The 27,758-nt window shown below is 44.5% G+C and overlaps 1 protein-coding gene across 10 annotated transcripts in view; it reads right to left on the bottom strand.

Annotated features, from left to right (window-relative positions):
* HDAC4 (histone deacetylase 4) overlaps positions 1-27,758 on the bottom strand; it is a 123,351-nt gene that overhangs the window by 13,084 nt on the left and 82,509 nt on the right. For 9 of the 10 annotated variants that reach the window (XM_083401021.1, XM_083401022.1, XM_083401020.1 and 6 more), the window contains 8 exons: positions 27,553-27,673; positions 23,918-23,964; positions 22,112-22,219; positions 21,707-21,762; positions 17,399-17,486; positions 15,410-15,529; positions 10,842-10,939; positions 2,197-2,315 (listed from right to left, as the gene is read on the bottom strand). In XM_083401021.1, the coding sequence (XP_083257147.1) occupies positions 2,197-2,315; positions 10,842-10,939; positions 15,410-15,529; positions 17,399-17,486; positions 21,707-21,762; positions 22,112-22,219; positions 23,918-23,964; positions 27,553-27,673 (757 nt within the window). Of the gene's footprint in view, positions 1-2,196; positions 2,316-10,841; positions 10,940-14,194; positions 14,421-15,409; positions 15,530-17,398; positions 17,487-21,706; positions 21,763-22,111; positions 22,220-23,917; positions 23,965-27,552; positions 27,674-27,758 lie in introns of those variants that run through there. The other variant, XM_083401017.1, reaches the window with a different exon arrangement.

The following is a 27,758-nucleotide window of genomic DNA, read 5'->3' as shown; positions in this document are numbered from 1 at the left end:
TTTACTCCTTAGCCTTTTCTTCTCCTGGAGATATCCCACAAGGCTGCAGGTACAGATTTTTCTTCAGGGTTTACTCCAGAAGTCTTCCTCACAAGACAGGTCCCTAACTCACCGTGGGTTTAAGACCCACTGGCTACCCTTCACCTGGTTTAGTCAACCAGTCAAAGCCGTTACCTGGGCTATGGCCACTGTCACAAGCTGACAGCTTCTAGGAGCCACAGATGAGAGCGGAGTGCAGGGTGAGGACCAAAGTAGGACAAACCACCCAGAAGGAGTGTTCCCCACCAGAGATCTCTTTGTTGGCTGCAACCCATTATTTGTTAACGTGTTTTGTGATTCAACCAAAACTTTTTACACCTCTGAAGAACTAATGGTTTGCACACTCAGCCCTTATGGTTTGCACATTCACCACAAGCAGGGCTTTCCCCCCAGTGGAACTCACCGGAACTGCATCTGGCACCTCTCAGCTGGGGGGGGGGGGGGGGAGAAGAGAGACCTGACCAGCCTCAGCAAAACCCCGTTGGCACTTCCGGCTCCTGAAGGGGGTATCCTCTATGAGCTCCAGAGAGGGGCAGGCAAGATGGAGGTGCAGGGCGGCTTTGCTGAGGCTCTTCTGCAAACTGACACGCAGGAAAGCCACGCTTCAGCTGAACAAGCCCCCATGCTGCTCTGGCTCACAGGCAGGCAAGCCATCACTTTCTCCTGGGAGGAAGAGGAAGTCCCACCCCCACCCTCCATGCGTAGGTGGCTGAGGTAGCCCCACAAGTGAAGCCTGACAGAAGTTGCCTCTGGCTTGTGAGGAGACACTGCCCCCCCCCAAAAGATATCCTCTTTGGGCTCTGGGGTGGGTCTTCTGAGGGAAATACATTCTGGCACCTTTTGGTCTGTAACAGGCATAGTCAAACTCCGGCCCTCCAGATGTTTGGGACTACAGTTCCCACCATCCCTAGCTAACAGGACCAGTGGTCAGGGATGATGGGCATTGTAGTTCCAAACATCTGGAGGGCCGGAGTTTGACTATGCCTGGTCTAGAAAAAAGCACTGACTCCATATCTATCTACCTTTTTAGATAGGTCTTTGGGTTTAATGCTGTTTTTACTGCATTTTGTTGCTAATTTCATTTTACTCTTTTTAATTATGCTATTTTGAGGTCTTTATTTTATATTGCATTTGTAAGCTACTACCAGCTATTGATGAGATGGGATAATAACGTTTAGATACCGTATTTTTCGCCCTATAGGACGCACTTTTTCCCCTCCAAAAATGAAGGGGAAATGTGTGTGCGTCCTATGGGGCGAATGCAGGCTTCGCGGACCTCTCTGCAAGCAGTGGGAGCGCTCCCACTGCTGGCGGAGAGTTGCCTGCATGCTGAAGCCTGCGCCGCTGAGCTCAGCATGTCCAGGCTTCGCGGACCTCTCCGCTAGCAGCTGAGAGGTCCCGCTGCTGGCGGAGAGTTGCCTGCATGCTGAAGCCTGCGCGCGCTGAGCTCAGCGCGTCCAGGCTTCGCGGACCCGCTGCTGGCGGAGAGTTGCCTGCATGCTGAAGCCTGCGCGCGCTGAGCTCAGCGCGTCCAGGCTTCGCGGACCTCTCCGCAAGCAGCGGGAGCGCTCCCACTGCTGGCGGAGAGGTGCCTGCATGCTGAAGCCTGCGCGCGCTGAGCTCAGCGCGTCCAGGCTTCGCGGACCTCTCCGCAAGCAGCGGGAGCGCTCCCGCTGCTGGCGGAGAGTTGCCTGCATGCTGAAGCCTGCGCGCGCTGAGCTCAGCGCGTCCAGGCTTCGCGGACCTCTCAGCAAGCAGCGGGAGCCAGCACTGGGCTCCCAGGGCTTGCAGAGAGCTGCCTGTTTGGGGGCTGGGGTCGGGGGAAGCTCGGGCTTCCCCAACCCCGCGCCTGGGGGGGAAATAATTTTTTCCCTTTATTTCCCCCCAAAAAAAACTAGGTGCGCCTTATGGGACGGTGCGTCCTATAGGGCGAAAAATACGGTAAATAGAAGAAGGAATCTGAATTCTATGTATAACAGGGAAGTGTGATTGGATTGAATTATATTATAGTGCCTATAAAAAAACCCTCCCCAAACTAACAAGTGTAGGAAGGGTCTAGGTACAGTGAGTTATTATTAAACAGACAACTCAAACAGATAACAGGGTAAATTTGCAAAGAAAATGAGATCACTGAAATTTAAGCCTGTGGGGACTTACATTTTGCTGACAGATTATATCCTCCAAGTGGTGCAGGATGACCTTCCACTGCATCAAAACCAGATGACACCAGCACAACATCTGGAGCAAACTCATTAGCAATAGGCATTACTACTGTTCTGTAACAAAAAAAGGAACAATAGAAAGCACATTACTATGCCTTGCTCTTGAATGGACAGCTACAATGAGATAGACTCTTGTTCAAGGGTGCTTTTTAGCACAAAATATAGAACAAAATATGGAAGAAAGGACTAGAAAGGAAACCAGACAGTGTACAAGGGCATTTCTTGAGTTCTTTGGGTCACAGTGTAAAAGGTAGCTTGTTCTTCAGATCTGTGAACAGTTGCATAGAAAATGATATAGTTCCATCACATTTCTTTAGATTGCGGCTAATGATGGTAATCCAAATCACCAGGTGGGAGTGCCTGAGTCCCATTGATTTTATGGGTTTTAAGAACTTAACTGCATGGTTAAATCTCTGTGATTTCAATCTTGATATAGTAACATAAAGGGGGGGGGAGAGAATTAATGCATGTTTCATTCACACAAATCTGAATAGATTGAAGGACAAGCATCTCAAATTGGGATACACTTTTAGAAAAGCACTGTTGTATCAAATAACAAACATTACAAAGAACCTGCAGCTTCAAATAGATATTTTAAATTTCGGTCCTGATAGACAGCTTGTATCAAGAATGGGACGCTGCTTCTCAGTCTGCCTGTGGCTTTTGATACCACTGACTAAGATAGACCACTTCTGTAGGATGGGTGTTGGGGGCACTGTGTTACAGGGGCTCCAGTCCTTCCTGCAGGGCCATGTTCCGAGAATGCCTCACGGTCCTTGTGCTATGGTGTGCTACTAGGCACAATCCTGTTGCCAATGAATGCCACTGGGATGGTGACTGGGAGTTTTGAGGCAAAGTATCGTTAGTATGCTAGAACATTTTCTGGATACAGCTGTGGAATGGATGAGGGCTAATAAACTGAGCTTGAACCCTAGGAAGACAGAGGCAGTGTGGATGAGGGGTTCCTGCGTTGAGAACAGTCATTTGCCTATTCCTGGTTGGACTACTCTCCCTCTGAAATAACAGGTTCCTTGTTGGGAGTGCTCCTGAATCCATCTTTGTCACTTGAGGCTCAGCAGCCTATGGTGGAGGATTATTATCAACATCACTGACTTAGTAATAGCCTTCTAAACAACCATCTCAAGGTGATGTACACTAAAGAAAATTAAGAACATTTAAAAACACAAAAAAACAGCAAATGTATTTAAAACAAAACTAAAACCATACAAAGTAGATTATTGTGGTGAAGACCCATTTATCCAGGCTGTCAGAACAAAAATGTCAATTTCCCCCCAGAAAATGCAGATATTAGGCACTTGCCCTATCTTGAGAGGAATGCTAGCATTCCTGTAGTGTCCAGCTTTATGATGAATTTTTATGGTGCTTAATTTTTATAGGATTTATTTTTATAGTTTGGAATTCTGTGTACACCATTTAGAGACATCAATGATTACCGTATTTTTCGCCCTATAAGACGCACTTTTTCCCCTCCAAAAATGAAGGGGAAATCTGGGTGCGTCTTATGGGGCGAATGCAGGCATCGCGGACCTCTCCGCCAGCAGCGGGAGCGCTCCCGCTGCTGGCGGAGGGGTGCCTGCATGCCGAAGCCTGCGCGCGCTGAGCTCAGCGCGCCCAGGCTTCGCGGACCTCTCCGCTAGCAGCGGGAACGCTCCCGCTGCTGGCGGAGAGGTGCCTGCATGCCGAAGCCTGCGCGCGCTGAGCTCAGCGCGCCCAGGCTTCGCGGACCTCTCCGCTAGCAGCGGGAACGCTCCCGCTGCTGGCGGAGACGTGCCTGCATGCCGAAGCCTGCGCGCGCTGAGCTCAGCGCGCCCAGGCTTCGCGGACCTCTCCGCTAGCAGCGGGAACGCTCCCGCTGCTGGCGGAGAGGTGCCTGCATGCCGAAGCCTGCGCGCGCTGAGCTCAGCGCGCCCAGGCTTCGCGGACCTCTCCGCTAGCAGCGGGAACGCTCCCGCTGCTGGCGGAGAGGTGCCTGCATGCCGAAGCCTGCGCGCGCTGAGCTCAGCGCGCCCAGGCTTCGCGGACCTCTCCGCTAGCAGCGGGAACGCTCCCGCTGCTGGCGGAGACGTGCCTGCATGCCGAAGCCTGCGCGCGCTGAGCTCAGCGCGCCCAGGATTCGCGGACCTCTCCGCTAGCAGCGGGAACGCTCCCGCTGCTGGCGGAGAGGTGCCTGCATGCCGAAGCCTGCGCGCGCTGAGCTCAGCGCGCCCAGGCTTCGCGGACCTCTCCGCTAGCAGCGGGAACGCTCCCGCTGCTGGCGGAGACGTGCCTGCATGCCGAAGCCTGCGCGCGCTGAGCTCAGCGCGCCCAGGCTTCGCGGACCTCTCCGCTAGCAGCGGGAACGCTCCCGCTGCTGGCGGAGAGGTGCCTGCATGCCGAAGCCTGCGCGCGCTGAGCTCAGCGCGCCCAGGCTTCGCGGACCTCTCCGCTAGCAGCGGGAGCCAGCACTGGGCTCCCACGGCTTGCAGAGAGCTGCCTGTTTGGGGGCTGGGGTCGGGGGAAGCTCGGGCTTCCCCAACCCCGCGCCTGGGGGGGAAATAATTTTTTTCCTTTATTTCCCCCCCAAAAAACTAGGTGCGTCTTATGGGACGGTGCGTCCTATAGGGCGAAAAATACGGTAAGTGGTTGGAGGACGGATGGTGGCTAACGAATTGAGGTTGAATCCTGACAAGACAGAAGTACTGTTCTTGGGGGACAGGGTGTGGGAGGGTGTAGAGGACTCCCTGGTCCTAAATGGGGTAACTGTACCCCTGAAGGAGCAACTGTGCAGCCTGAGAGTCATTTTGGGCTTACAGCTGTCCATGGAGGCGCAGGTCAATTTTGTGTCCAGGGCAGCTGTCTACCAGCTCCATCTGGTACGCAGGCTGAGACCCTCCCTGCCCACAGACTGTCTCGCCAGAGTGGTGCATGTTCTAGTTATCTCCCGCTTGGACTACTGCAATGCGCTCTACGTGGGACTACCTTTGAAGGTGACCTGGAAACTACAACTAATCCAGAATGCAGCAGCTAGACTGGTGACTGGGAGCGGCCGCCAAGACTACATAACACTGGCCTTGAAAGACCTACATTGGCTCCCAGTACGTTTCAGAGCACAATTCAAAGTGTTGGTGCAGACCTTTGAAGCCCTAAACAGCCTCGCCCCAGTATACCTGAAGGAGCATCTCCAATGCTGATGGATTCTTAAGTTTTATTGTTTTTGACTGTTCCTCATAAACTGGCAAATGTGAGTAGATGCTGGGTTCCTTACATTTTAGCAGCTAATAGCTTTATCTCTAACATGTTTTGTAAATTCAATTTGCAACTATTCTTTGACTAAGTTGTACTTTTTATATCACAAACATGATAATTTTATGGCAAACCAAGTTATATATAATACATTTCATGCTCATAATGTAACAAACAGTATTTTATTCTGCAAAGGGTACTAAAAACGGGGGTGGGAAGTACTGCGTATTTTTCAACCCCCCCCCCCCCCAATTTCAGTTTCCCTTAAAAAAACCACAAGCCTCCAGTTTCTTTCCATGGCTTCAAAATTTCTAGAAATTTTAACATTTCTAGATACTACCCTCCACTGTAATCAACTTCGGGCCTCTATTTCGGTACCAATAGAATATCAAGCAATGTGTTGGATCCATATGAAACTCCCCTTTGCAAAAGATTAAGCATTTTTAATAATTTGATTTGTACTGTTTTGGCTTGCACCCAAAGTCATATTTAAAAACTGGGACAGGAATATTCAAAAGTAGTCAAGAAAAGCAAATTAACTTGATGGACTAGCTCCAACACTGTGTTCTTGAATACATGATTCTGGATTACATTCTAGTGGGTGAAGAAGACAATTCACCTGCCTCAGGTGCCTGTAAAAAGGAGACCCAGAAACAATGGGTAAAGTGGTAGAGAGTGAAATTCTCACACTGACACCAACTAACCCATTAATATTTCAGCCAAAGGCCTCCAGTTTCATAACAGTGTCTGGTTTCATTAGAATATATAGTAATTCCACTGACATTCTGCAGCTGAAGAGAATATTTTCTTTCTTATATTTTTCATAGACGGCAGCTACCTTTTCATGAACAAAGTATACTAGGAGTTAAAGAGAAGGCATGTGTATCTTTGCCTAGCTCAAAAGGATCTCCACTGATTCATCTGAAGACTTCAAAGCATCTGAATTTTGCATTTGGACTGGTTTGAATTACAGCTCAGTTCTGCATTCTGAGTTTCTAAGTTCATAGTGAAACTGCCTGCAGCTTCTGGATTTCATTAGGGCTAATTTTCTTATCTTTTCTTCAACTTTTGGTTTGATCCTTTGGAAATGCAACGTGGCATTCAATGGGCCAGAGTAACAAGGTGCTGCTTTTAAGGCATGCATTGCCTCATAAGATGGGGGGGGGGAATACAACCCATTCACTTCACTTTTCTGCCTCTCTGGGGACTGTGAATTGTAAACTTCAAAGAACCTTTTTACATTAAAATGAATCAGGAAAAGGTTTTTCAAAGCAGCTGGTCATGAACCTCAAAGGCCACTTGACAATCCATTATCATGGGGCATGGGGACTTGGCACAAGATTAAACAGGTTTCCAGCATAACCTCCAGGCTGAAGGTATGTGCACATAGGCATGGACTGCTGGAATTGTTTTCTATGGATGTGGTGTGCAATCCTACGTTTTTCTAGCAGGCACAGGTTTGTGCCCCACAGGGAGTGGGGGATGACAGCTTGGCCCGTGGTGATCTGGCCCACCTGGCTGACATTCCAGGCTGGGCAGTGGATGCCCAGATTGTGTGGCCTTCTTCAAGGCTGGCTTCATGCAGTGGTGCAAGAGTCAAGACTAGGCGACACAGATAAGAAGGCAACCGTTCACTCTGGTTTGCCCATGGCCCATTTGAGAGGACTGAAGCTGGTGCCTCTTCTCAGGGAATATTTGCATTCAAATACTTAGAATTGCAGTAGAATTGGAAATGTGAGAGGCCCTGGCAACAGTCAAGAGCAGCAGGGAGAACAAAAGGTGTATTGTTATCATCACGTGGAAGTGGGGAGCACTCTAGCATACAAATACCTCTTAGATCTTTACCCCCTCCCATTTTACATATCTGTCATCTCTCACCTCCTTCACCCCCATTCCAGTACCACTGTCATCTGGGGCATCAACACTTGCCTTAACCCAGCTGTTCTTCCAGCTGGGAAGAGAGAGAGAGATGCACTGGCAAGTTCTGTCTGCCACAAGCAGAAGCTACAAGCCCAGGAGAAAAAATGTATTTGAAAACGTCTATGTAAATCCACACTTCAAAAGAAGCTCAATCCAGGTGGTTCAGGGGGCAGCAGTGAATGGGCGCACTCCCTATTCCTCGCCTGAAGTGGAAGCTGCAGCAAAGCGAGGAGGAGAAGCTGGGAACTGGAGAGGAATGCAGTGTTTCCATACTTATGCTTTATATAGCAATGCTGACACCTAGTTATCTGTATTCAATATGGCACAAGATCCAAATATTTTGAAACCACTGGACACATCTAGCTCAGAGACAAGTCGCTAGTTGCATCCAGCAAGTGCCCTGGTCCAAACTCAGGGCTGTCCTGGCTGAAGTGGATGGCCAGTCACAGGGCAACAGGGTCTGCCCTTCAACAGCGACATCTCTATCCAAGATGGTACTTAAGTTCTTCACCTTCACCAATAGTAAAATCCACAGGAAGGCTTTTACGAATAACTCATTCCTTAACCAGGGTAAGGTGAAGCTCTAGAAGTATTCAAAGAGACCAGAAAAAGTGGAGATTGCCCAAAGGATACTGGCAATGCATTGGGTTCTTTTGTGGCAAGGGCCAGTGGCAGTATCATTCAATACACGAGCATCACAGACTTCTGTACTGAACATTGTTGAGAAGACAGAGGTCACCTGTTGTGGACAATAAAATCTGGTCTCAGGAACAGACTGGAACTATTAGTGCAATTGATCAAGCTCTTAAAGAAAGGCCTCAGCTCAGAGGCAGAGCATCTGGCTTGCAGGTAGAAGGCTCAACCCACATCACCTTCAGGTAGGGCTGGGACAGAACTCAAAACTCAAAGCTGAACTAGATGACTCAATGGCCTGACCCAGTAGAAGACAACTTCCTATGTACTGCTTGTATTCTGTGGTGCTTTGCAGTAAGCAGGAACTAAGCTTTTAGGTATAGCAGGCTTGAGTACCCCACAGTAACGCTTTGTGGGGGATCACCGTAAAAGAAAGGGAACAGATGAGAGTTATTCAAAATAATTGTAAAGCTTTTCATATCAGTTTTAGCAAAATACAGTGGTACCTCGGATGTCAAACAGAATCCGTTCTGGAAGTCCATTTGACTTCCAAAACCAAAGTGAAGCTTCCAATTGACTGCAGGAAGCTCCTGCAGCCAATCAGAAGCTGGAGAAGTCATATCAGACATTCGGGTTCCAAAGAACGATCACAAACCGGAACATTCACTTCCAGGTTTGCAGCGTACGGGAGCCAGAACATTCAATTCACAAGGCGTTTGGGATCCAAGGTACGACTGCAAAACAAAACCTGGGAACAATAAAAGTTGGCAAGTCTACCTACCAGTAAATGCCACAATCGTTATCAAAAAAAATTTACTTCTTGTAAAAGCTTGCATCTCATGCAAACTGCAAAACAACTACAGGCATCATAAATAAAAAGTGCTTAATTAGAAGACAACAGAGCATGATCTAGAAATGTGCAGGACATGCCCCTTTTCAGTTTGTTTTCCAAATAAGTGCCCCATCAAATGGAAAGAGGTTTAAAGCTGGTTAGAAAGCCAAGCAAGGACTGGGGAGATGCGGTTCATATCTCTTGTCTGGAGATCCTTGAAGACAATGCAGAATAAAAATGCAATCTTTTAATAATGTGTCCCTGTGTACAGAGGGATATTGCTAGCTTAAAATATTTTTTTTCCCAAGTGACAATAATCTAAACAAAACTCACTGTGTAAGTGATCCATAACAGTTTGCTGTGAAGACATGTACTCAACCACTGGTCTTTACAACTGTTTGTTGCTGAAGGGAAAGTAATGGCCGTACCTTGATTTAGCGTTGCACACTTCTTCATTTAACATATGTGGCTCGAGATGAGCATGACAACCACAGCCATCTGACAGGGAAGCATAGATCTGCAATGCTCATATGATGCTATAAATCAGAGGTAGGGAATGTATTCACTCCTCTGGTATTATCTATACCTATACATCATGGAAAGTACTTTCCTAAAACTCTCCCCATATCAGGAAATAGGTTCACTATGTAGCACAATAGTACACAGGAGGATGAGCTTAACTGCAATCTTTGCCCATTTAGCATGATGTGCTCACATCTAGGTATACTGGAGTAGCATGTAAACGATGTACAGAGCACAGATGTACAGCAAAATTCCTCGTATCTCAAGTGAACCTATACATTATGGCTCTCCATTTTAAAAACAAAAGACACCTGAGTAGTGCAAGCTACTTAGCTCATGGATACTTGAAAGCTCTTACTTTAGAGACCTTAGTTAAAACTTCAATAAAATAATTATGTATTCCAGACTGTGCTGTGTATTATGATTTCCTTTGATGAGATTTGAAAGCATATACATAGAATTATGATACCGAGAACTGTGATTCCATCAATAACTTCTTCCAATCTGGTTATAAACTCTTTGATCAAGCAATGCTCTACTTACTTGAATTCACTGAAACAGCAGAATAAGACCAAAGTGGCCCATCAGAGGTGATGGAATAACAAGTAAAGAATACATACGCATTGTGGAACCAAATTTAGATAGGTATTAACAAATTACTTAAATATGGATGAAAATGCAATTAGTTCTGTGCTGGCAGGGGACATTCTTTCTATTCTGCTTCCCTACCTTCTTGGTTACTACTCTTGGTTGTGTTTAATTGAGTCCTTCTCAGAGTAGACCCACTAAATTAATGAACCTAAGTTAATCATGCCCATTAACTTCAATGGGTCTCATATGAGGAGGACTAGCATGGAATACCACCCTCTGTCTCCTGTTCTTCTAACAATAAGGTAGAAATTTGCTTTGCTTGTAAATCCAGATCAACTGAAATCAATTTTTATTATTAGCACTATTAAAGCAGACAACATGCAGCAACTAGCCTGGAATGGCCAATGACCTGAGGTTGTTTCATAAACCATGGCTTATGAAGTCTTGAATGATCATCTGAACTGGGTCACAACAACTTTGGAAAATTGTGTCATAAAATGGCAAAATGTACAAAATGGCTTTTCTATACAAAGTTATGCACAATGACAATTTCACTGTGTTTCCTGTTTGAGAAAGAATCCTATTCATTATTATAACATGAATGCATGCATGAGGGTTATCAATATTGTGCTGGTGAACAGTGTCCATGTGCCAGTCTTTCCACATTGCATCAGTACCTTGCCACTTGCAGTCAGCTTTAATTACTTGGTCTCAGAACAGCAAGGTACTCAACACAGAGAGAGAGAGGTGTGTGTGTGTGTGTGTACACAAACACACATACAACAACTCAAAGGACACATTTAGGGAGAAATATAGGCAGGAAAAGCAGAGAGGATTACCTGAAAGCCGTCAAGTATTCTGTATCTCCCATGGGTGGATCAAGACCACCAGTAAATGCCATGTTAACATTGAAACCGGCACCTGGTCCTATGCCAACCTAAGAAAGGGGTGGAGAGGAAAAGAAAGCAGCAGGTTACACCTCTGGCAAATACTGCCATGCATGGGGGGGCTGCCCATATCACCTCAGCAATATCTCCAATAATTTTATGTTGCTCCTACAATTCAAAGTGTGATAACACAACAGTTGTTGTTGAGAAGGTATTCTATTTTGCTTAAAAATCCACTGCTTCCTGTGCCATCAGATCAATGAGTGGGATGAAAGACAGAAACAGCCTTAATCCTTAGTTAGCATCTAAAAGAAAAACATATGCTCATGCCCGTAACTTTAAAATAGTTATTACATTAAAAAAAAAAAAAAAAAAAAAACACCACCAAATTGTCTAAAGTTCCAGTCATATTTTAAAGCCGTTCACACAGAATACTGGGGACTCTGGATTTGGTAAGAAGTAGCTTCTTAACTGCCGCAAATATTGTAAATGCAGAATCAGCTTCTTTTCCAAAAATGTTTCCTGGAGTTCTAATATCCTAGTGCACACATTTTCCTTACTGGATTCAGTGAGCTCAGGATCATCACTGCTGCTTTGGGGCAGAAGCCACAGGCTGAGATTATTTGCAATAACAAAATACTCTCTTATAATCAACAAAATAGCACATAAAAAGGAGCATATATCAGAGGAAACCATGCCTCCTGGCCTCCAGATAAAAATATAAAGACTGTGTCTTAAGAGCTGTCATTCTTAAGTGAACGTGGGAGAGCTGGGCCTTGGAGCAGTTTTTTTCTGCCCCCCCCCCCCATCCCAGTTGCCTGAGTTCCTATGACCTTGGCATGATGTGCTCTGTCTATGGGTGCATCCAGGTCAAGGCCTGCCTTTTATCACAAAGGGTCTAATTTTTCTGCGTGCCTATTTGGTACATTGCCTCCCACAGGGCCGCTTTTTCATGTTTTTTCATTGCTATTCTGCGGCTTGCCATCCATATCTGTGGATGTATTGGGGTGGGAATGTTTATTTGTCCCTTCCCTCAATCTCTCTTTCCTAGCCCTTTCTATTCTGGGCAAGTATTTCTGCATCTATACAACTTAAACAAACCCAAAAGTGTGCAAAAGCAATCATTATAAAATTTCACAATGGAGCTGTGTGCTTTTTTGTTTTAGTTTTAGATTTTTACCTAAAGATCGCACAAGAATGATAAGATCTTCTGCAAGATTCTCCTTGTATTGTGTGTGTATTTTGATTATAGTCTCCAAGGTAATCCCTTATAAGTACTGTGTGGAGATTGAGAGAGAACAGCTTCTCTTAACTGGGTTGTTGAAATTCAAGTATACCTTCAGCATACAGCAACTGCTAGAAACAGGCACATTCTTATAAGTTTTTGCTACCAGAAATAAAACAGCAAGGTTGTGTGCTCAGGTGAGGAGCCAATGGAAACAGAGGTGCAATGTGAAACTTCACCACACATAACCTGCCCACCAAAATTGCACTAACAAGCTACAACACCAGCAAAGACTACAGATGTATAATGCACTATTTTTACTTAACTGATTTGTGGTGTTAAGGAAATTTCTGATTTAAATGTAAATAGAAAAGAAAAGGAATTGGCGTCATAAGAACACTGCAAAAAATGGTGTCCATAAGCAGCACCAGTTCAACAATAAATTCCTGTATGTTACAAAGCATAACAGTACCACGATTTTTCTAAAAATGTTAGTCTATTTCCTCATTGTTTATTCTGGTGCTATTTGCTTTTAGTTTCACTTCTCTTACAAAATGTCCCCAAGTTCAACTTGCACTTCCGGTACAGAAGGTTTAAAAAATTCAGCTTCACAGTCGGATGTGTTGGGTTCACTGGGAGAAAAATAAGCTATGTGAGCCCTGTGGAGACCTAGGAGGCTACCACTCTATGCCTTTAATGCAGTCACTGAAGCCTTAAGAGTAGAAGCCTTCCCTCCTTCCCTCCTGGGTGCTTACATGACATGTGCGCTTTGGGGGTACCAGAAACATTCAGTGTTCTTAATTACAAAGAGACTTCCAACTCTAGGACTAAGTGCACAATGGTTCCACAAATAGGAAATCTTCAGCAAAACCTAAGAATGAAGCTGCAGCTCATGCTGTACAGCCAAGCATTTGGCACTACAGTGGTACCTCGGGTTAAGTACTTAATTCGTTCCGGAGGTCCGTTCTTAACCTGAAACTGTTCTTAACCTGAAGCACCACTTCAGCTAATGGGGCCTCCTGCTGCTACCGTGCCGCTGCAGCACGATTTCTGTTCTCATCCTGAAGCAAAGTTCTTAACCTGAAGCACTATTTCTGGGTTAGTGGAGTCGTATGTAACCTGAAGCGTATGTAACCTGAGGTACCACTGTATTTAGGTTGACTGAACTTGGTTGCCCAGAGCTGACAAAAATACAGTAGTGCCCTGTGAAGGGTAAGGAATGGCATCAGCGAGACAGAGGCCCAGTGTGCACATAATGCATGGGTTCCTGGAGAGATGAAAACTGCTGCACTCTTTCGGTGGTCCTGCTGCCATCATGCTACCTATGCCTATGGCTTAACCTGGGCCTGTGGTTTGTCTGTTCAGACACAGCATTAAGCTTAGCCCTGAGTGTCACAGCAGCAGCAAGAGCAGAGGGGGGTCATTGTGGAAATTAGTGAAATACCTTCTACCTTAGAACGTGAGACAGCAAATATGCACAGGATTTTTGCAGGCTGGTGGATGGGGGAATGAGTTCCACTTCATGTTATAAAAGCATGCAGGTTCCTAATTCCCACGTCTGTTCATGCAGCACACACACAAGCAGTCTCAACCATTATCAGGTACACACTGTCATGGACAGATGTTGCATACCAGCTGGGCAATCAAAGGTATATAGACAACAGTGATTCACGCTACTATAACTGCTGGAAAAGATACTGCTCCAGCCAAACAAACCCTTACTCATCACATCAGTGATCTTTCAGTTCATGTTACATTTCTTAATGCAAGCATGGGCCCAAATATTGTCAGGACTTCTTGCGTGTAAGAAAAAAGTAAACTGTGCACCAATTCTCATTGTTTTGCACATGTACAGTCTACTCTGCTGAAGCCTCAAATGGTCAGTCATGAACCTTTCATATTCTGTCAAAAGAGCATTCATATTTTACCCTGTCCACGCATTCTTATGGTCGCCTTCCCATACCTCCCTTTGTCAACTTACACTATAGGAGTGGGGGTTGGGCAAATTTCTGCAAAACTTTAATTTTTTTTTCTACCTAGATAGAATATACAATTGACCATGGTTATATAAGAGTCAATGTTTTACTTTTCTTTAGTACATAATTTATTTGACCACTAGGATATTACAGGGCAACCGCTTACTTCCACGTCTTAAATAATGCAATGAGTAATAGATCTTCCCGATTCCAGAGGTGTATAACTATCAAAGAACTCCATGCTTTTCGTAACCATCACTACTAGCTCCATTCACAACTTTTATCAGCAAATGGCCAAAGACAGGACAGGGCAAGAAAGGCTGCTCCCTCCTGTAAGTACAAATAACAAAACCTTGTAGAGAGTGGATTGTGAAATGTTCATAATTCACTTTCATTAGAAACAATGTATAAATCCTATGTGTTGTAAGAATTGTCCTTTTCCAGATCTAAGAACTCAGGTGATGGGTGTCCTCTACTGGTAGAAAAAAGCAAGGCCTTCTGACAAATCAAAGCTAAATAAATATTGATACTAAATGCCAACTATTATTTTTAGGAATGCCAACCAAAGTTCAAAAAAGTGACTCTTGCCTGCCTACCTATATTAGCAATACTTGTCTCTAGCTGTTGTAGTGACTAGAGCAGGCTTCCTCAACCTCGGCACTCCAGATGTTTTTGGCCTACAACTCCCATGATTCCTAGCTAGCAGGACCAGTGGTCAGGGATGCTGGGAATTGTAGTCTCAAAACATCTGGAAGGCGGAGGTTGAGGAAGCCTGGACTAGAGGCTGGGGTAGGAGGTGGGGAGGGAGACCAAATTATATTTGCAAAGACTGAAGACAAGAATCTGAGAGTGCTGCTTGTGTGTAAAGGCTGGGTGCAAGTAGGGAGACGAGCACACTAGGCTCATGTGCTCATTTCACCAAGACTGACTGCCGCCCTCCTTGACTGATCTGATCACTACAGCTGACTGCCACTCTCCTTGAGTTCAAAGCAGGGAGCCTCCTCTACTCATGGAAGCTGCCTGCATTATTCAGAAATACAGTTCTGAGGGATTCTATATCACATTGGGAGCCTTCACAAGCAGAAGGCTTTGCACCCCGCCTCAAGGACAGCAGCATGCATAGATGTGATTTTTGGTGTGCCTTTACAAGCAAACAACATGTCTGAATAGGGCATCAACACATTCATATTTGCCACACCCCCATATGAATTGTAGTGAAAGTCCTAATCCATTATTGCTTGAGTGACCTCTAAGATTGCAATAACATTATTATAAACAAATGCTGTAAGAACACATATCAATATTATTATTATTATTACCTCGTCAGGAGCTCCACTGCCCGGGAAGAAGTTTCCATCATCATAGCGATGTAGTGAAATATAAAGAACATTAGGATCATTGTAGAAAGCCTGCTGAGTACCATTTCCATGGTGTACATCCTTCAGGGATAAAGATGATATCATATGAGAAGGTTTATAACATGAGAGGCTGTCTACATTAGCACTAACTGTAATACAACGTTTCATGTTCATGCTACCAAAGCCCTGCAGGGGGAAGGCTCAGCAAGGCACAATTTCATACCACCAATTTTAGTAACACTAATGTATGGTTAAATGATTGTGACAATGCTTGTTGCATTATGCTTGGTTGTCACATGAGATGCATACTGCGAAGGGACTCACTTTCAGTCCTATAAATAGAAGATGCAAAAGGTGGACTGGCAAGTAAGCATTTCTGAACATAGAGAACTGCCCTGACATAATTTCAACTATGTATAGTAACATCATCAAAACTAGTAAGAATTGATTCTTCCAGTGATAAAGGATGTAATGCCTACAAACAAACATGGGGGCAGGTGAAAGTATGGCCATGCTACTCCTTGCTTGTGTGAGTACCCTTCAGACAAGGGTCTCTGCATCTCTGAGAGAAGAGTCCAAGAAAACAGATTGGAAATGACTGAAAAACACTGCAAGGGAAATCCAGGGAACACCTGAACTGGGATGCTGGATGTGCTCTGCTAGCATGGCCCTCCACCGCCCTGCCCTGCCCCCTGTGTTTTGACTGCTGTCTCACTTTCTTGTTTAGTGGTGGTGTGGCAGGCAGGATGGGAACAGGGCCATAGGTAGACCTGGCCCTCATATTAATTTACAACTGAACATGCTGCCTGATAGAATCTACAGAAGACACCAATCTAATAGTGCCTTATAACAGATAGGCAGGAAGGTCCAAACTGCCATGCTGCAAATGTCCTTGATAGAGAACAAATATGAAGTGCCACAGAAATTGCTGCAGCAGCACTTCCTGGGGCAGCAAAACTAGTAGCAAAGCCAATACAATCGCTGCTGGTGGTTTGAGGAATGGCAAGTCTGTGCACTCTCTCCTTCTATGTAATAAAGAGAAGTTCAACCCATCCACTGCAATCTCCCTCCCTCAAACATCAATCACTGGTGTTCCTTAGGATGTAACAACTAGGCAGAAACCAAGGGGATTAGTTTAGTGTGAAGATCTGGGTAAAACGTGCACCATTCTTTACTGGCTGAAAGGGCTCCTCTCTCTCCAACTTTCCTGTGCAGATGTGGATGCAGTGGCAAGCAGGCCTGCCTACCACTTTTCAGGGTAGTGCCCTTAAGACATGACACCCTTCAGGTGTAGTTGGACTCCAACTCCTGCCAGCCCCAACCAGCATGGCCCACGGTCTAGAATGATCAGAGCTGTAGTTCAGCAACCCCTGCCTTTAAAGAGCAGAATATATAGGTTCAAATGACGTCTTAGTGCAAGTCCTCCAAAGGAGAGGTGCTTCACAATAGGAACCTATGCGCCAGAAAAGAAAGCGTGTGATGTGTGAATGCTTTCTTTGGCCCTGGTTTCCCTAGGGTAACAGACTGCCTTTTAGGGTGCTGTACTGAAATTCTTGGTCCAGTCCTGCTGAATATCTCCACAACAAAAGCAAAATACAGAGGAGACTTTCAGGTAGATGATCCCTGGTGGGGCTAGATACCTAACTTGCCTCCAAAGCTTATAATGCTCTGGAAAGAAGGGGGCATCCCCATAATTATTAGCATTTTGCAAATGCTCCAGACATTAAGCCCTGTGCTGACTGAGAGCAAAGTGCTCTTCAACTTGGAATGCACGTTTGGTTGGCCTTGCTCTCCTGTCAACAAAGGAGAAAATCGAGCTCAAACGTTTTGAGGATTCAAACCCACATTTTATTGAGATTTAATGACTGCACTTTTGCTGACAGAGTTCTTGCATTTTGTACCTGTATTGGAAAGGGGGTGGGGTGTAAAAAAAAGTGCTGTTTCACTCACCCAATCCACTATAAGTATTTTGTTCACATTCAGTCTTTGCTGGAGAAGCTTGGCTGAAATTGCCACAGAATTAAAATAGCAAAACCCCCTGAAAGATAATAGATTATTATATACGTATATGTGGAAAGTACACTTGACAACTTCAGCACCAAACACTTTCCAAGGAAAATGACATATGCTGTTGCTTTGAAATGAGGAGATAAAATAAGACACTGAAATGTATATGAAGATGGCAATGCCAACTATTTAATGCACAGACTATTACCGTATTTTTCGCCCTATAGGACGCACTTTTTCCCCTCCAAAAATGAAGGGGAAATCTGGGTGCGTCCTATGGGGCGAATGCAGGCTTCGCGGACCTCTCCGCAAACAGCAGGAGCGCTCCCGCTGCTTGCGGAGAGGTGCCTGCATGCTGAAGCCTGCGCGCGCTGAGCTCAGCGCGTCCAGGCTTCGCGGACCTCTCCGCTAGCAGCGGGAGCGCTCCCGCTGCTGGCGGAGAGGTGCCTGCATGCTGAAGCCTGCGCGCGCTGAGCTCAGCGCGTCCAGGCTTCGCGGACCTCTCCGCTAGCAGCGGGAGCGCTCCCGCTGCTGGCGGAGAGGTGCCTGCATGCTGAAACCTGCGCGCGCTGAGCTCAGCGCGTCCAGGCTTCGCGGACCTCTCCGCTAGCAGCGGGAGCGCTCCCGCTGCTGGCGGAGAGGTGCCTGCATGCTGAAGCCTGCGCGCGCTGAGCTCAGCGCGTCCAGGCTTCGCGGACCTCTCCGCTAGCAGCGGGAGCGCTCCCGCTGCTGGCGGGGAGGTGCCTGCATGCTGAAGCCTGCGCGCGCTGAGCTCAGCGCGTCCAGGCTTCGCGGACCTCTCCGCTAGCAGCGGGAGCGCTCCCGCTGCTGGCGGGGAGGTGCTTGCATGCTGAAGCCTGCGCGCGCTGAGCTCAGCGCGTCCAGGCTTCGCGGACCTCTCTGCTAGCAGCGGGAGCGCTCCCGCTGCTGGCGGAGAGGTGCCTGCATGCTGAAGCCTGCGCGCGCTGAGCTCAGCGCGTCCAGGCTTCGCGGACCTCTCTGCTAGCAGCGGGAGCCAGCACTGGGCTCCCACGGCTTGCAGAGAGCTGCCTGTTTGGGGGCTGGGGTCGGGGGAAGCTCGGGCTTCCCCAACCCCGCGCCTGGGGGGGAAATAATTTTTTCCCTTTATTTCCCCCCAAAAAAACTAGGTGCGCCTTATGGGACGGTGCGTCCTATAGGGCGAAAAATACGGTAGTTAGATCTGTGCCAAACACTCTCCATGTTCAACTTTCAGGTTTAAAGCACTGCATTCAGATGATGGGGGGGGGGGGGGCTTGTTAAAAAAAATACTGGCTTGCTGCCATTTTGTTCCCTTGTTGTCCTTCAGAGTGATCACTAGCAACTGGGCGCTACTTAAACACGATGGTGACAGCATTACAGACGTACCCAAAGGAGTTTTATTGCAGAAAACTATTTTTTCCTTGGTGTAAAACCTGCATGATTTTGAAATAGTGCTGACCAGCTTTGGTTTAGCAAACTACAGTAATCCAATTCAAAGATTTATAAACACACTCAAATAACTTCAATGTAGATAAGGCCTACATCAAAGAAATTACCCTTGGTCAGATGATGGTGTTATGTAATCTTTCAGGGATTATTGGTAGTGGAACAAAAAGAAAAAGAAAAAACCCCAAACCAAAAAACCGTAATCTTCTGACTCCAAATGGATGTCACCTCATAAAATCTTGGAAGGGACCCCAAGGGCCATTTAGTGCAATGCAGGAATTTTAACGAAAGCATCCAAGATAGCCATCCAACCTCTGCTTAAAAACCTCCAAGGAAGGGGAGTCCACCACCGTCCGAAGGAGCTCTTACCATCATAAAGTTCTTCTTGACATTTAGTTGGAATCTTCTTTTCAATTTCTCTTTTATTTTATTTATTTACCTCTTTTATTTTTATTTTATTTTATTTTATTTATTTGATAGTTTCTATGCCCCACCCTTCCTCCAGATCAGAGCACAGCATGGCTTACAACAATAATATACAGTAAGGTCCTAGAATACACATCCTGGGGAAAAGTGACAAGTGGGGTGCTGCAGGGTTCTGTCCTGGGCCTGTTGTTGTTCAACATCTTTATAAATGACTTGGATGAAGGAATTGAGGGGATGCTCATCAAATTTGCAGATGACACCAAACTGTGAGGAGTAGCTAATGCTGCGGAAGACAGAACTGGGTTCCAAGATGACCTTGACAGATTGGAGAACTAGACCCATTTCAATAAGGATAAATGTAAGGTTCTACACTTCAGCAGGAAAAACCTGCTGCACAAATATAAGATGGAGGCACCTGGTTTGCCATAACATGTGAAAAGGACCTAGGGGTCTTAGAGCACAAGCTTAACATCAGTCCACAGTGCGATTCAGGCCCATTAAAGTCAGACAGCTGCCCAATTCTTGGACCTGAGAACTGCATACCCACAGGACCTCCATCTTGCCAGGAATCAGTTTCAACTTACTGTTCCTCATCCTCTCCACCACTACATCCAAGAACTGGTCCAAGATGTGCAAAGCCTTGCCTGACTCAGTTGGTACAATGGAACAGAGCTTGGTGTCATCATCATACAGGTGACACTGCTTTCCAATGGCTTCATACAGATTGTAAATAACACTGGAAACAGAATAGAACCCTGTGGCACCCCAAAACCAAGGGGTCAATCTGGCTTCACCCAATGATACTTTCTAGGAGTGACTCTGAGGTGAAACAAGTCCATTCTATCACGCTGTGGGACAAGGAGTAAGCAGGGACTGAAGGCCTCTCCATCAGGATTCTAAAAGGTTAGCAACTTCTGACTCCTTTTCTCCTTGAAATATTTCCATTTCAGATGGTCATTACAAGAACTCTGCAACAAAGAAATACAGTAAGGCCGCAACTTACGCGCATTTAATTTGTGCGCATTCAGCTTTACAGGCTCGGCAAAAATTAAATAAAATAAATAAAAAGGAGCGGAAAGGGGGTGGGGTTCTGGGGAAAATGACACTGGCAATTCCACCAGCCACTGAACCCAATGGATTTTGACTATAAGTGATTTAACTTTAAGCACAATCCCCAGAATGTAACCCCCATGTAAGTTGCGGGCTTACCATAGTGTCTGAGATACCATTTTTCTCCTCCCTCCCTTTTCTGTCATGTCTTCTAAATTGCAATGTTGGTTGTAAGTCAATGACATTTGTAAGCTGCTCTGGGAGCCTTATTTGGCTGAAGAGCTGGGTAAAAATACTTTTTAATTATTTAAAGCCTGCCTCTCCTTCAAGCTCTCATAAATGACTTTAGGAGGCAGTTGTAGAAGGTAGGAAAGTCCTCCCGCTTCTCCAGTTCTCCCCAGTTTGGAGAGTCTCCCCCTTGCAGGTGGCATGGGGTGCTTACTAGGGGTGGGCGTCCAAAACCAGTTTGAAGTCTACATTGTGTTATCAGTTTCATCATTTTTGACCTGGCAATATATCGGGAATCATGAGGAGTGGGTGGGTACTATGCAAAGATCACAATGTGGGGAAAACTGTGAAACCAGTTAATGTTTCTCTCAATTCCTACTGCGCCTGTTAATTCTGCCAGCTCAGCTCTCCCCTGCCTCATGCAGGGCACAACGAATCACAAGAGCAGGTGCTGGCAAAAATCACAATGCAGGAAAAACCATGAAGCCAGCCAATTCCTCTACATGGCTCCATCCTTATTTCAGACATCGTGGTATATCAATATGTCATGGTGTTTAGCTTGTGATATATTGCAATGTTGAAAACCAGATATCGCCCAGCCTAGTGAGCTGCTGAATGGAACACTGAACTTCTGACTGGGGTATACCACCTGGGTGAATTCCAATGTACCATTCCACTTGTGAAATGTTTTTGTTGCCACAGAGAACGCTACAAACTTAATAGGTCCCCCAAGACTACCTTCCTTGCTAGTCTACAGAGTTTTCCTAAACCTTTGGAACAGATTTTCAGAAGCTACAGGGAGTTACTGAAGGAAGTAGGAATCAGCAAAAAAGAGCTTTTATTCTTCTATTTAAATGAATGCTCCTGATGTTCTGTTAACAGAATGGTGTTGGGTTTTACCCACTGTGTATGAAAAAGTCGCATGGGAAACACTATGAACTGATGCAAAAGGACAAGCATACATGCAAACTGCAAAACAAAAAAACAAGCTCAGTATTGACTTGGAGGTTTTTTCAGGTGAAAAAGACACCCCTGAAACTTTCAACTCTAAGTTCTGTGAAAACACTAGTAAACGTAGCCAAAGCACAAACACATACTCACATGGGTGTGCTTTCTTCAGCATGGTGACCAGGAGGTCGAACTACGGCAAATCCATTCTACCAAAACAAAACCACATACATTTCAACCATATTTAAATAATTGTAGCTAAGTCGCTATGTAGTTTGTGACATATTCTGCTGGGTTCTCCCCCACCCCCAGTACACAGATTCTGGGGGGAAAGGGTAGAAAACCAACCAACCAAAACCAAATTCTTTTACCTTTTAAAATACAGAAAAAAATGTTTTAGCTGCTTCTTAAATTTTAGGCATGCTGCTGAAATCTGGGACTATTTCAGTAAGGATTACAGTTTACATTTGCACACGATTTATAAAATACAGTCCTCGTGACCAAGTTATTCTCAAATCTACAAAGTAATAAGCAAATCATCATTAGCATCATACTAACCTTTAGCTCCCCTGTAGCCACTTTAAAAACAAGTTCTATAACACAACCAACAGCAAGGCGAGCAGCACTGAAGGAATGGACCTCATTCCAAATTGTATCACTGTCAACCTACATAAAACAGATTCACATCAGTAAAGTTTTTTTATCAAAGTCACAGACTTGTGTACTAAATTCTGTGGTTATGTTACTTGTGTAAGCCGCTTAATCATAATTGTGCTAATCATCAATATCTGATGGCACAATTCTTGCATTTTTGTCAGGTGAGATCAAACAAACCACAACGCTAGGACCTAGAAGTGAATCACAACCTGACTTATGACGGATTGCAACAGTGACATCACCGTTCTATCTCTGTTTGCTTGTTGTTGTCTAGAGAGATCCATTAGGGAACTGTTTTAAGATGATGACTACAAGGACACTCCTTAGGCACGGTTTGGTGGGATGCTACCATCCTAGATGAGACAAAGGGCAGGACCCAGTAAGAGAAATGGCAAATGATCAGGTGCATTAGTTATCCAGCACTTTCTTGGAACTGGAAATAGTGCAGTTCATTCTGTATTTTATAACTAGCCCAATCAATGAATGATTTAAATGCCTTATATATTAAAGCATACTGTAGTTATCAAATAGCATTACCACCATCATCATTATTAATAATAAGCATTATTAGCTACATTCTAGTTGTGTTTTAACTGCACAAATATTCCCATAAAATAGAACAATAAAACCATAAAATCTCAACATAATAAAACGTCAGCAAATTTCACAGGACATGTTAACAGAACAGCTAACAGACACATTTGTCCACAAAAGGAACAAATATAAATTTAAAGGTTTAAAAGGTGCTGGCAACAAGGACTGTCATAATTCCAGTGAAAAGTAGTTCCACAACTGGGACACCATAATAGAAAAGGCTCTGTGCTGTGTCACAATGAAGCTGGGCATTTGTCTGTTGTTATTGGGAGGTGTTTTCTGGTCAGAGGCCTTCCGTCTATGATTTAAACTGATTTTCCCAGAGTGACTGGGGAAACTCATTCAGATGGGAGGGGCATAAATAATAAAATTATTATATTATTAAATATTAACCTGCATTTAGTTTATAATTACACAAAACTGCATTGACAGAATGTCAAGCACTCCCTCAAAGTCTCAAATAACTGCAGTAGTTGGAAGAGATGAGGGAACAGCCAACATGATATATACAGAGATAAACAGACTGCTGAACCTGCCATGAAGGAGGCTTTGTGCAATAGGTAAGAGTTGGCAGTGTCACCAATACAAAGCAATTTCAAACCGATTATACTGTTAGTTACAATAATCAGTGTTTATTTAGTGAAACCAGTCATTCTGTGTTGCATCCAATGGTGACTTTTGTGTTGATAAAAGTCTCTTTGATGCAGGAGGGGTTTCCATCCGAGGAATGGAGAGGGAGCAGATTTTTTATGATTCCCCCTCACAGCTAAGTTCCCTACCCTCCAACACGGGTTCCAGAGGCTTCAGGAAAATGTTCCAAAGAGCAAAGGGGGTAGTGAAAGGGGCATAGGTGAAGAATCACCTCCCCGTTCTGCTGATTCTACTGGTGACAGGCCTCACAGGATCAAAGAGCATTCTGTCAGTGGAGGAACTCCACTGGATGCAGCACAATTATTTCATGTAAAGATATTCTCCCTGCTTTAGATCTTACTTCTGCAGCAGTCTGTGGTACAGATGAATACTATGTTATTTAATCATTTTAGCTATACACAGTGGAACTCTAACCTACGAGATACACACATTATTTTCACGGGGGGGGGGGGGAGTACTTACCCCAACGCCACCACAAGGGAGCCTGACAAACATTGATGTTAAAGAGCCTGGGGGAGTTAAGAGGAGAGCAAAAAACTGTTGAAACTGCACAATTCTCAGGCTTTTAGACTAAGCATTTCATGAACATGCACCTGATGTCAGCTGCAGGAGAAACCTACCCATTCACAGAATATTAAGTGTGGCATGTATACATCCACCTTCATTTGCCTCTTTCTTACACCTGTCGACTTTTGTTTTCCATAAACCTTCAGTCTAGAATAGATTCTCCTAAACTAACTTCCAATATATTCTGTGTCATCCTAGTGACTTGTTATAGGTTGCAGTATTTATTTAAAGGGCATAATAGTGCCCTGAAATGGTTACAAAACCTTTCTCTGATTTACATACATCTTAATGCATTTTCAATCTGTTTTTTAAAAAACCATGCACATCTCAAAGTATATACGATTCTGAACAGGGCTCCAAAGCAATTTCAAGAACATCCACATTCTCTGAAGACACTTCAGAAAAAGAAAATCATATCCGTATCATTCTGTCTGAGGGTATTAAAATGTTACCAGCAATTTAACAGAAACAAAAATCCAATGTGATAGTCAGATCATTCTGGCTCCAACTGAATATAATGGTAAGCCATGGTTAATGGTTTATTGCAAACACACCAAATGTACCACAAACACAGAACATGCCTAATTTACTCCTCCACACGAGCAAGCATGAGCAACCAACCATAATCCTCAGCTTGTTATATCTGAACTGGAAATCATGGTTTGTCTTTGCTCAAATAAATCATGATCGATAAAGCCAAGGACAACATTTGACTTTACATTGCGGTTTCTTTGGAGTGAAACAACCCCAATCCCTGGGTTCCCTGCAACAATAAGCCAAGCATTGTGCTTTATGGCTCCTGCTCACTAATGGAGAGGAGCAAAGTGAAAACAATCTGTGGATTCATGGTAAACCATACATCATGACTTACCTTGATGTGCAAATGCACCAAACATGCAGTTTTCAATGAAAAGCCCACCACTAGTGGCATCAGAGTTGGTTCTCTATCAAGCCTCTAATCAGCAAATTGCAAACCAATGCATATTGGGAAATATATGTAGGAAAAATGTCAGGGCACATATATAGGAAACATCTATTTTATGGGGGGGGGGGGGGAGACGACTAATGCAGGAATTCCTATGAAGAAGAATGAAGTATATTATCACACATTTCCTGATTTCCAAGATAATAATCTCCATGAGGATATGGCCTGATTGCTTTGTTCTTAAAATTGGCTAGATGTTAAAAATTGTGGTACAGTGGTGCCCCACAAGATGAATGCCTCGCAAGACGGAAAACCCGCAAGACGAAAGGGTTTTCTGTTTTCAGAGGCGCTTCGCAAGACGAATTTGCTATGGGCTTGCTTCGCAAGACGAAAATGTCTTGCGATTTTTGAGGGGTTTTTTTGCTCCCCAACCCTTTTTTCTAAAGCGCTAAGCTGCTAATAGCCTTTTAGCAGCTAATCCGCTAATCCCTTAAGGCTTTAATAGCCGTTAATAGCCCTTAAACTGCTAATAGCGCTAATCCGCTAATGGGATTGCTTCGCAAGACGAAAAAACCACAAGACGAAGAGACTCGCGGAACGGATTCTTTTCGTCTTGCGAGGCACCACTGTATTTAAATGAGAATGGTCAATTATTCTATCATTTGCCACTGCACTAATGTGTACCTTTCCCCAGCTGTAGCAGCAGCAATTGTGTGTTTACTTTCAACTTGTTCAGAAAACCTTATACCATTTTTCCCAATCCATTATGATCACACCAGAAAAAAATCATTTCCTGTTCCTAAATAATTGCTGAAATGTCAATCTATTGTTAACAAATGCACTATGTTGCTATTTTAAAAAATCACAGTGTGCTATTTTTTGGCCCGGAGTGCTAATTCAAATGAAAAAAAGAGAGTGCAAAATATGGTCTGAAGCTCAACATCAAAAAACCTAGGATCATGGCCACTGGTCCCATCACCTCCTGGCAAATAGAAGGGGAAGAAATGGAGGCAGTGAGAGATTTTACTTTCTTGGGCTCCATGATCACTGAAGATGGTGACAGCAGTCACAAAATTAAAAGATGCCTGCTTCTTGGGAGAAAAGCAATGACAAACCTAGACAGCATCTTAGAAAGCAGAGAAATCACCTTGCCAACAAAGGTCCATATAGTAAAAGCTATGGTTTTCCCAGTAGTGATGTATGGAAGTGAGAGCTGGACCATAAAGGCTGATCGCCAAAGAATTGATGCTTTTGAATTCTGGTGCTGGAGGAGACTCTTGAGAGTCCCATGGACTGCAAGAAGATGAAACCTATCCATTCTTAAGGAAATCAGCCCTGAGTGCTCACTGGAAGGACAGGTCCTGAAGCTGAGACTCTAATACTTTGGCCACCTCATGAGAAGAGAAGACTCCCTGGAAAAGACCCTGATGTTGGGAAAGATGGAGGGCACAAGGAGAAGGCGACGACAGAGGACGAGATGGTTGGATGGTGTTCTCGAAGCTACGAACATGAATTTCACCAAACTGCGGGAGGCAGTGGAAGACAGAAGTGCCTGGCGTGCTCTGGTCCATGGGGTCACGAAGAGTCGGACACGACTAAATGACTAAACAACAACTAATTCAAATACCTCACAGGTTGAAGTGTAAATGGGCTAACTTACTAGCCAAGTGTGTCACATCACTTAAAAACAAACCAACCTGAATGAGTTACTATGACAAGGCCAATTGTCTCTAAAATTATATTATCTGATCTTAATTATTTTTTATTCTTGTAAAAAATTGTCATTGTCCAATACCGCATACTTACTTAGGAGTAAGCCCATTGTACTCAGTGGGACTACTTACTTCCAAGTTCACATGCATACAACTGGGCTCTGTGAGGTTTTCCAAAATTGCATCCAGGAGCCCAACCAGCTATAAACCTTGAAGTTTCAAATATTATCAGATCACATTTTGAGGGTGCTCTAATTGACTTTTTGCACACCATTTGCCTAATTTCCCTGATATTCCAGGATTATTAAATTATTTGTTGGGGAGCATGGAAATATGGAATCTGATCAGGGATTTATTAGCAATTATTGTAGTTGTTTTAGTTTACATTTCTTAAAACATAACTTAAGATTTCTATTTGTTCTTAAAATGTGGTACACAGTCACGCCTTCAACATCCCATTTGCTTGCTTTGTTCTTAGCCTGCCACTGTAAGTTTTTTGTTTCTGTTTTAAATGTGGCTAGCACTATTTAAAATCTGGCTAGGATTTTCTAGGCAACACAGAAGACACATACAGAGATCCCTTGCAAATGAACAAGGCTTGATAAACATACAACAGCTTATCAGTTCACCTCATTGGAGGAGGATGTGCTGTGTGTGTGTGTGTGTGTGTGTGTGTATCTGTGAGAAAGGTCCCTGGAAAAAAGCATTCTCCTACAACAGCTTATATAGACTTGAATGCAAATGAAGATCACAGAACTTTGGATTGAAACCCAGATAAAAAGGAGTAGACCATCATCATGTCCCTTGCATATCTCTATATGCAGAGATTACTAGAGTCAGGATGTATAGATTGATGCTCAAGGATGTAGAGAAGACTAAAAGCCCTGCTGTACCTAACAGTTTCTTGCTGTCCAATTTCTGCCTATTCAGAGGGTTGGTACCATAAAGCAGGGTGTGGGCTTCTGAATGAACAGTCTGTAGTTCTTCTAGAGTAGCTTTTCTTCCACGGATACACTGCAAAAGAAAAGAAAACAATGAATTACATTTACTCTAAAAAAGCAGCAAATAGGGGGAAATATAACTGAAGTTAAACATAGGT

The sequence above is a fragment of the Podarcis tiliguerta genome (assembly GCF_965153285.1).
Source record: "Podarcis tiliguerta genome assembly, chromosome: 1".
Taxonomy (NCBI): domain Eukaryota; kingdom Metazoa; phylum Chordata; class Lepidosauria; order Squamata; family Lacertidae; genus Podarcis; species Podarcis tiliguerta.
This window is presented reverse-complemented; position numbering and strand designations above follow the sequence as displayed.